This window comes from Opisthorchis viverrini, assembly GCF_000715545.1.
Source record: "Opisthorchis viverrini unplaced genomic scaffold opera_v5_163, whole genome shotgun sequence".
Lineage (NCBI taxonomy): Eukaryota > Metazoa > Platyhelminthes > Trematoda > Opisthorchiida > Opisthorchiidae > Opisthorchis > Opisthorchis viverrini.
The window spans coordinates 630,774-640,667 of NW_008751821.1; the positions used below are offsets into that span (position 1 = coordinate 630,774).

General features: G+C 45.6%; 1 protein-coding gene across 1 annotated transcript in view; it reads right to left on the reverse strand.

Moving 5' to 3' along the window:
• Positions 1-712: 712 nt before the first annotated feature.
• Positions 713-9,894, reverse strand: part of T265_07277 (hypothetical protein) — a gene marked incomplete at both ends in the record, with an annotated part of 20,776 nt that continues 11,594 nt past the window's right edge. The window contains 4 exons of the mRNA XM_009172755.1: positions 713-1,385; positions 3,737-3,962; positions 5,311-5,731; positions 9,310-9,679. Coding sequence (XP_009171019.1) covers positions 749-1,385; positions 3,737-3,962; positions 5,311-5,731; positions 9,310-9,679 — 1,654 coding nt within the window. The remainder of the gene's footprint in view (positions 1,386-3,736; positions 3,963-5,310; positions 5,732-9,309; positions 9,680-9,894) is intronic.

The following is a 9,894-nucleotide window of genomic DNA, read 5'->3' on the forward strand; positions in this document are numbered from 1 at the left end:
ATGGCGCTCATGCATCCAAGCTGTTGCCTTCAATGCATAGCTCCCCTCCCAATTCTCCCACTTAACAGTCTACTGAAAGTGCTGTATTTACGCACTAATTTGTCAGCTCCCGCCTCCAATGCGCAGCTATCTACCCCACGTTCCCAAATCATCGGTGAACGAAACTGGGGCAGCTATAACCACTGTACGACAAGTACGCGGTTATCACGGCCGACAATGATGATGATGCGCTATAAAGCATCGCTTAGGGCCATGTACCACCAACCACCGGCGTCAAAATTTTTACTGGGAAAGAATTTAAGACTTGGGGTATACAGACGATATCGAGCTCCCTGGTTCGGGTTCATTCGGAGGCGAAATACACTAACTAATCCTAAGAAGTTTCTGGCCTGTTCTGGATCATGAGTTGGCAGAAGTGGTTGCAGGCTAGACAGGGCGAAAGGTGTCTTGAAGGGGGTGAATTAGCCTATTTAAGTATATACACATGGTTACAGGACTATTACAAAGGGATATGGAGAATGCGGCTATGTCTCACAAACAAGGGGCAGATAGCTGACCCAAAAATAGGATTGGAATGGCCGAAGGTCCGTTTACTTCATATTTCCTGTTACCTTACGCCAGCCTGGAAAACTCAGATGCGATGAATCGAAAAGCCAGAAAGCACTGAAGTAAAGTACACATTTAAAGACAAACATTGAAAATCTGACCTGTACAACAGAGGGGTTAACATTCATTGACTTGTAAGCGACTAGGGTTTGTCAAACCGCACAATCAGTCCATTGTCTCCAACACATACGAGGGTTTTTCCATCGTTCGCAAAGCGGGTCTGGCGTATGGCACTGTGGCTTATCGGAATGCCACTGTTACCCGTACCAGACAAGGAAGGAATGTACAAAACTTGTGCTGGTAGGTTCAACGCGGCCTCCGGACATTTTAAATCCCACAGGTATATACGAGCAGGCCCCGTTCCGGTGCCTAAAGCAAGGACTTGATTTGCCAAGTCCACGTCAAAACGAATGTACCACAGATTGCAATCTGGAGCCTTCAGCTGGTGAATAATGCTTATTTTGTGCTCCGTTGGGACACCAGGCATGGGGTTGGCAGCAGGTTCGGATGAAACAGTAGTGCCGATAGGTTGCAAACGACTGGGTAAACGAACGCCATCAACCTCAGTGGTGGTAGTATTCGGAGAAGCTGATGTTGTTAACGAGGGGGAAGAGACGTGTGAGGTTTCATCCATGGGGCCAGGTTTCCATAAAGTTACACTATTTTCACAAGATTTGGAAATGACGAGGGAGCCAAACCACCGAGCGCAGTCCACATAGTTTCCGTGCACATCACGGGAACTGAACTCAGGAAAATGTTGGATTAGAACTGGAAAAGGTCTGCATAGAAGGAAATAGTAAACAAAGCGTGTAATGTAGCGTAACGCAACAAACAACAACTAAATAAGACATACAATGACCTCTGCATAGTCACAATGCGATCAAACACTTCGGAACATCCACCTGATATTTGGCAAATGAAAATCACCGTGCAAATAAATGATGTGATAAAACTACGTAAGGCTGTGCATGAGATAATAGGAAGTGACTGATGCGGAAGCACTTCAACGGGGAGTAAATTGATGTCGAAGGTACGTCTACTCTACTCTGGTTAGGTGTAAATTTTTCGACTGGCCCCTACCAAAGAAACAGGCGCCAAAATTCATGTTCGCTCTTGTCCATACCCACCAACAGACTATCTGTTACATTTTGGCCAACTAGCGAAGAATGTACCTACCTCGTGTGTCAAATAACATGTTCGAATCCTATTATAAACGAGTAGTAGGGTCTTCCCGATTGATATAGACTAACCAAAGCAATTGCCCCAAGATACGAGGAAGATGGTTCGGAAGAGATGTAGAAATAAATTCAAGAAATCCCACAACTACCACGGATATATCAAGGTTGCTGCGTGTGATATGTTAATGAATTCTTGACACTGCCCACAAGATCCATTAGTTTCAAATGCCTACTCATTACATGAGGTGTTCGTGTCAAGACACCTCAATCGCGATTTTAAATATAATTCGATAAAAATCCCAAACAATTCCACTACATTCCGCTATCGGGATAAGATATTTTGAGATTTAACAGCTATAATTTTACGGCATATGTGCAACCTCTGGGACACTGTAACTGCATGTTGGTACACCCTCAAACTTGGATAAGAATATTTTCATATTCTTATTGCTAAATGTTTGTCTAGCTATTGAAATATCTTGAGCGTTACCCGTACTGCACACCAAGGAGAGCGCACAGTACCACTAATTATTTAAAAAGACGTGGCTCCAGAATAACGAGGAAAATGCGTTCACTGATGCATTCAATCATGAAGGTCAACCTTCACCGAAACGCCTATAACTCTATAGTTGTTCTATGCTCACTGATAGTCAACACAATCATGGATCTGAAAGAATCGAACCAGCCAGCTTCTGGAACGCTACCATTCAGCCACGAGTGGTCAGTCCGAAGTCCGAAGGGTCTCCTGTCCGCGAGTTCACCAATAAAAACAGGTTGCGTGACGTGAATGATGCTACCATTATTCACGTGAGTGCAACATAATCACGCTAGCGAACAACTACTCGTAGCTGAATGCGACGGTCTTCGAACTTCTTTCCGCAAGTTGCCGGATTCCAACCGCCCTGAAGATTCATGAAACTTCCACTGCTAACAATTTCCAGTGCAGCTGAAACAGTCACGCAACGCTTCCCAGTTTTTATAAATGGACTGACGTCACTTGCTGGACTGATTCAAGATGAGAAAATTCGAGGGCTCGTCACTGTACGGGAAAACACTAAAATGTTGGCAAAAAAAGTCGCTCATTTCGATTCATGATTGTGAGTAACCAGACAAAAACAGCGGAAATGATCGACAGAAAAATTCAGTCCAAAGGCTAACCCCGAAAAACGTAACAGTGCCTAATGGGTGCCGTATAAAGTGACGTTGCACACAGACATATGCAGTCCATTCTCATGAAAGGTGGGGTCCGAAGCGTACGAACCGAGCGGCACGAGAGCGAGGCGCTTGAAAAAACGGTAAAATACGGGGATAGAAAATCAACCGCAACCACTGAAATCTTTCAAAGTGAAGAAACCTAATGAAAGAACGGACTAAGATAGTTAAGTTCTGTATCCCATCCAGCATGATCGACAACATCACATCGGTGATGAATAACGATTCTTCACTGCCATGAAACCAGCATTTAGTCGAAGCCCTATTGTGGAGAAAAAATGAAAATGGGTAGAGATGGGACTTAGTGCTAGCCTACCACAATCATCCCGAGTTGCTTACACCTCGAGACATTCATTCAGGCAATCTGGATGGAAAGTGACAACAACATTGCCATATCAGCCATATCTTGAAGCGTCTCCAACCAAGCACAAAGAAGACAACGGAAACTCCGTCCTAGAACGCGAGTCGCACTGACAGTACCGAGACTTTTCGAAATCTCCTTTATACCATTCTTCCAGGTCAAAGGTTGAACAACTCTCTGTCTGCACTATTATGACCTGGACACACTACGATCGAAACTTCCACAACTTCGAGTACCACCCACCCAAGAACTTTGCCAAAGTCGGTAAACAGGATTTATTTCCCATTTTCACTGCATACTGATATTTTTATGGTGTTTGGACACCGAAGTACCCTACATTCCAAGTGCTAAGAATGATGTTAGTGGGAAATTCACTCACTTTGGATTCAGCCGACTCCGATAGCTAAATGAATCAATAACGGCGTTGGCCAATTCTGGTGTGTTGAGCCGCCAAATCTTTATACAGTGGTCCATACCGGCTGTGAGAAGTAGGTCGCCGGTCAGCGACAAGTCACCATGAAGTATCTCAGCGCGGTGACCTTCGACGCCACCAAAAATACCCACCAACACGTGGCTGGCGATGTTCCAAAGCCGGACCGTGTAATCTGAAAGGGACGCACAGGCGAGACAGGTGAGAAAACATGAAGTTGTATATGGCAGTTGGCCGAACACAGTGGGATATAAATTCCAGATAATCAACGTCTTCTGTATGATAGAAACAGTGCCAGTCGTAAAGCATTTGCACCCGCCTGTGTCCGTCATTGAATTTCCATTTGGAATAACTGTGGCTTCGTTTTCCGAAAAAGTGATTTTTAAAGAAATCTCTCAATGCATTTACGAGCATACCCATGTGTCATGAAACTTAAGTTCACTCGGGGCGATTGAATACAAGCCCGAAGGCATAAGAAACTGTCTTTTGTCCCTCGAAGGAGCAGTCTGACAGGGTGCTCGCGCACTATAGAAAAGTCGCAACGAATCTTCCCAACCGAACCTGACTGACAAGCACAGGTGAGAGAATAACTACAGTTAAAAGGAAAACTTAGGCTAACTGTCCATGGGATACGAAGCTCAAACTGAAAGCCCCTGAATAACAGAAGAGGTCCAGCAGTGTTGCAATTTTTACCGATCATTGCGATTTAAACTGTGACTCATCAGCTCATCTATAGTATCTCTTTCCAAAGACAGGGTCGCATAAATCGGCTCAATGTCCGTCATTGATGCATCAGCTTGTCATTCTCGGATGCTTCAATTTACTCCACGAAACGTTCTCAGATGGCCTTTAGATAGATTACACCACATACCTTAATCATGTTGTTGGCCATGATGACTGATGTGCATGTTTTGTTGCCCTAGTCGTTAGATAGCAGATTGGGTTTGCTTTTCCTATGATATTAAGCTGTGTAAATGGTCGCTGGCTTGTTCGCTGAGCTGTGTAATTTGGTTGCAAACGTTTCACCACCAATCGAGGTGACATCATCAGTGGGTTATTAAGGAGCGAAGTTGTGCGTAGCAGTGAGTTAGTGGTTGTGTTGTGTAAATGCATGTACTACATTCATTTTACGAGCCTTGGGACTGGACCGCTTGCCCGCTTAACTAGCTTCGCATCCAAAACGGTAACACGCTCCAAGTCTCCTACATTATAGTGAAGAACGCCACGGTGTGTCACGTCAAATAGGGCCAACAGACGCTGATCATTTCTGCCATTGCGGATAACAAATATTTCCTGCCTACCGCTGGTATGGACTTAGTAGTCGGTTGTTGATACCTACGTGGTTATTTCTAACTAAGATAAGCCTGCCAAGAGTGGCTTCGGAGGCACATGCCCAATTTGAAGCCTAGGTTCACAGAAGACAGATGGCAAGGAATGATGGATATGGAGTGAACATACAACCTCATTCATCCTCTCGTTAAGTTTTATATGCACGCCGAAAGCTCAAAACAAGTCAAAATTACCTTTGCTGAATGAAAACAACAGGGCCGGATCTCGTGGATGGAAACGTAATTCGTTGATTGCGGCACCATGCCCAACCAGACTTGTTGGACAGCTGGCTAGGCTTGGGCACAGGATCCGGATTACACCTCTCTTGCCCGCAGCAGCCACCAACTGCTGATGTGGTGGGAGGAGGGATGCCGTGGAATAGGTCAGCGGGGCTTGGTGCTGGTGTGGGACGGGTCGGGGCAAGCGGCTTTCGGAACAATCAGTCCACCAACTTGAAGCCACATTTCCACTTGTATCTCGAGACCAAGCACAACAGTAGAATTCTTCGTCATCTCCCGCAGGATCGGTGAATGACTGAAGTAGAAGAACTGGTGGTCCATCGGAGTTGGATGCCTCATTGGAGGTTGGCTTTAAAATGCACTGATAAATAGTGACCTAGGATGGGAAAAAAGAGTCAAGCCGTTATTCCTCAGCGAAACGCTTCAAATATCGGACAAGTTCAGTATGAAAACCACCGGATGGGGTTCTGACAAACCAAAATATGTCCATTAGCATACTTTCAGCGAAGTATGAAGGCCGTTACCAACAAACTCAGCTGGGTCATTGCCGTCAAGTCGTTATTCCTCAGCGAAACGCTTCAAATATCGGACAAGTTCAGTATGAAAACCACCGGATGGGGTTCTGACAAACCAAAATATGTCCATTAGCATACTTTCAGCGAAGTATGAAGGCCGTTACCAACAAACTCAGCTGTTCTGGTCATTGCCGTCTCCATGGATGGGAAACGCGGGATGGGATACATCAACGGTTAGAGACATCGTAAGTCAAGGGACCAGTGGCGTCCTCAATGGCGCTCGCTCACCAAGTTACTGTCTTCAATGCATAGCTCCCCCAATCTCCCCAATTAAAAATCCACTGCCAACGTTATATTTACGCAATAATTATACCGGCTACCGCCCCCAGTGGGCAGCTATAACCACTGTACAAGTACGAGGTTGTTGTAGTTGACGATGATGGGGACAGGCGCTTCCGTTTAGTGACAAGTTCGGTCCAGTTCAGTAAGTCATCTGTAAGCCATGTCAAAATCACTTCGAAATCATTCAGCTGTAACACCCTCTCGGTGCGTAGCTGCCGTGCCACCAGAAGGAAGCACGAGGGCTGAGATACCACCAGGTTACCCAAGCCTAGACAGGAAAAGTAGAAGTAGAGGTAGAGTTCAAAACATGGGCCTCCAGGTCAGTAAATTCGCGCACTAACCGAACCATCTAGCTCCCAGTAAGCTAGGTAACAAAGGTACGTTCATCCAGGCTGATTCGGTTTTGTTCACCAAAAATGGGAGACTGTAGAGGAAACAGTCGGGTGTAAAGAGCTTTGATGCATGACTGAGCCATCGCTTTTAGTGTCATTAACCATAGGGAAAACTAGCCCCAGGGTCCTCATCCAAGAAGGTAGCAGTTGATAACGCAACTGAGTCTACCGGTAGGTGCCACGCTTCGCTGCCAGGTCACGTATTGTCCACCTCCAGGTCATTTCCATTTGGTAGAGCTTGGCGAGGCAGACAGTCCTCTGATGTAAGAAGTAGTTGTCCAAACCAGTATAACCGATGAGGTGTGATTGGGGGTGGGCCACATTTTCCTACAGCCAGTGGATGCACTTCAGTAGCACTGATCTAATGTTCCAAGTCGATCAAAACACTGCTTTGGAGACGCCGATGGCCAAACACCTTAACTTTTCGTAGACCTGCGATTATAGGTCACACATTTGATCTATCAGGCTTTTGACGAACGAACGGGCATAAAACAGGCGCCAGATTTTCCAAAAGCCGGCATAGCCGGATTCTAGAGATGATCTCATGTTCAACCAGTCCACCCAGCACCCAAACAACTGCCACACCGACAAACTGGTCTTTTACATGAGGTCTATGGTTGATTAGTTTATAAGTTCCAGGCGTGCAGTCATGTGGCAGAAATGGTTAGATCATTAGGAATGTTTTGTAGCCCTTAGGGATCTGGATTAAGGACAGCAATATTCACTAGAAAATGCCCCGAGAGTGTTCCGACCCTTGAGGTACTGGGGTCAAGCGAAGGAGTTCCAAACAACTGATCAAAACGAAGTTGAAGAGCAAACGTGAGAAGGCTCAGCGTTTTCTCACTTCAATGGACGTGGTAAACTCGGGTGAAGATTTTCATAAAGGAAACTAATCACAATTTTGCTGGAAACTCTTCAACAACCCAAGACCGGTTTCGCCCTTCTTGGGGCTCATCAGGTAGGCACAGTCCCCGAGTTTCCGTTAAAGTGTCGAACAATTTTCGAAACCTTGTGAGTGGTTTCTTTTAGGGAAATACACTGCGATATCTCGAATATTGTGCCAGCTGAAACAAGAAGCGGCCTGTGTGCAGCACATTCAGTTGAAGAACATCATAAACGAGAGAATCATTTGAGTCTCCCATGAAAGCCAACTAGATTTGCAAATGAGTGTATTTGTCGGGTGAAGTTTATCCTTAGACCAGCGCGCGCCATTAGGAGTTGGCAGATACCACTTTTCAATCATTGGTGCTCAACAAAACTACACAGCTTAGGGCACATTTTGTTTGGCGCGAAATTGTTCGGCGGTTAGAGCGCGAATCTACTGACCGGAAGGTCCGTGGTTCGAATCCGACGTCTGCCACTTGGCTTCCGTTGTCTAGGCTTGGGCAACCTGGTGCTTCTTTCAGGTAGCATGGCAGCTAGGCACCGAAAGGGTGTTGCAGCTGAGTATGCATCGAACCCATACATAAAGACTGGCTATGATGTATGGTCATGTCCCAAAAATGCAGCGAACCGTTAATGAAGACTATTGCCTAGCTCCAAACCAGACAGGCAACAGCTGCCAACCTGCTTCAGTGATGTTTTTCACAGCTCGAGATAAGTTTAAGGGCTTGGCACCGCGCCATAGTTTCTACGTGGTGGGAGCTTCGTAAATAAAACCAGGTACGAAAATTAATCTGATGAGCCTAGCCACCGATCAGCCGGTGTAAATCTGTCCCGTGCCAAGCACAAGCTAAAATCTATTCCATGACTGCCTGACATACCGCTCCATCGCTCATTCGATCGGCAAGCAAACCGGTGCATGCTATTGGAAACCAAAAGAATCCGTAGATTTACTTATGGGAAGAGGTTTCCGAGCCTTGGAAGAGAAACGATAGAACACTGACATTATAAGCAGTGTCCTTGAATCGCAACTCATCACTCGTCGACACCAAAGCCAACAAAACACTGGGAACAAGGGGGGAAAACTTAGCGATTGTGTAGGATGCCTCATCCAGAGCTCACATGCTGGAGAAAACTACATTTTCAAAATAGTTTAACTTGTCGACATCCTCAAGTAGATCAACTCTGACTCCACATATGCAGACTTAGCTTCAAATCACCAAACCTAAGCCGCGGCAATCCGACTTAACTCCCTGCAAGAGATGGTTATCGTCGCTTAAGCTAGTAAGTAGGGGAGGTTTGGTAGGATAGGACAAAGCAAAAGTAAAGTAATCAGCCAGTCAGTTGCAGGCGATAAGGTGCCAGAGTATTCCCAAAATTGTCTCTGTGTGCCTAAAGGATTGCGAAACTAATAACTCAACATGCGTCCCAAGTGATCAAATCAAAACAACTGGAAAAAGAGAAACCATTTCTTATGTTCATAAAACATCGCACGGATTGAATAAAACAACGTGCAAAGATGAACCGATGAGTAGATCTAGTCAATCAAATGCTTAGTGGAAGCGCTTATCAATTACATGAGGTGAGAGTGACAACCGATTAACTAATCAATAGACGAAGGGATTGTCTGCGGTAGAAAGTACACGCATCAGAACAATAACAAACCCGCTAAACCAATAGTTGGGGCTTATTTGCTGCTGATACTGGTTTCCTAAACTAGTGCCGTTCCATTAAGCAAGATTCGAAATTCGACTAGTACTAGCCCGGGAAATAACATGTAAGGGGACAAAGTGGTTTACAGATCCAGAGCATTGTAAACTTACGAAATTTCCAGCAACTGTAGCGAACAGCAGTGGATCAGATGTACGAGTTCGATTTATCGAATTGAATGCAACTCCGAAAACGGAACGACCATGAGATTCACGAATAGTGCATGTATGTTTATACGGGAAATTGGGAATGGGAGCAGTATCCAGCACATTCTCCGTCAACACCTTTGTGGGAGAACAAGGAAGTGTTTGGACCGATTCTTTCCGGATAACAGGACTCGTTAGATTAGCAGCAGTTGCGGGAGATTGTCGCCTCGCACGTCTATTTGTCGAAGGAGGGCAGCCGTTGAGTTGTTGAGAGGATGCAAAGCGCGGCGAGGTGTAAGATCCGTCTACAGGAGGCTCGTTGGGACTTCGGAACGAGCTACAACCGGTACAGCAGAGGTACAAAAACTCAGCCTATTAAATACGTTTACGTATTTCGTGAAACATACAGAGGATGGTGGGGTTCCTGATAAAATAAGCGATCGCTGTTCGAGATCGCCGTGCAACTGTAATAGACGTCAGCATAGTCTCGGATGGGCGTGGAGTGACTGTGTGGAATGAGAAGAAGCAGAAGTATGGTGCTGATGAATATTC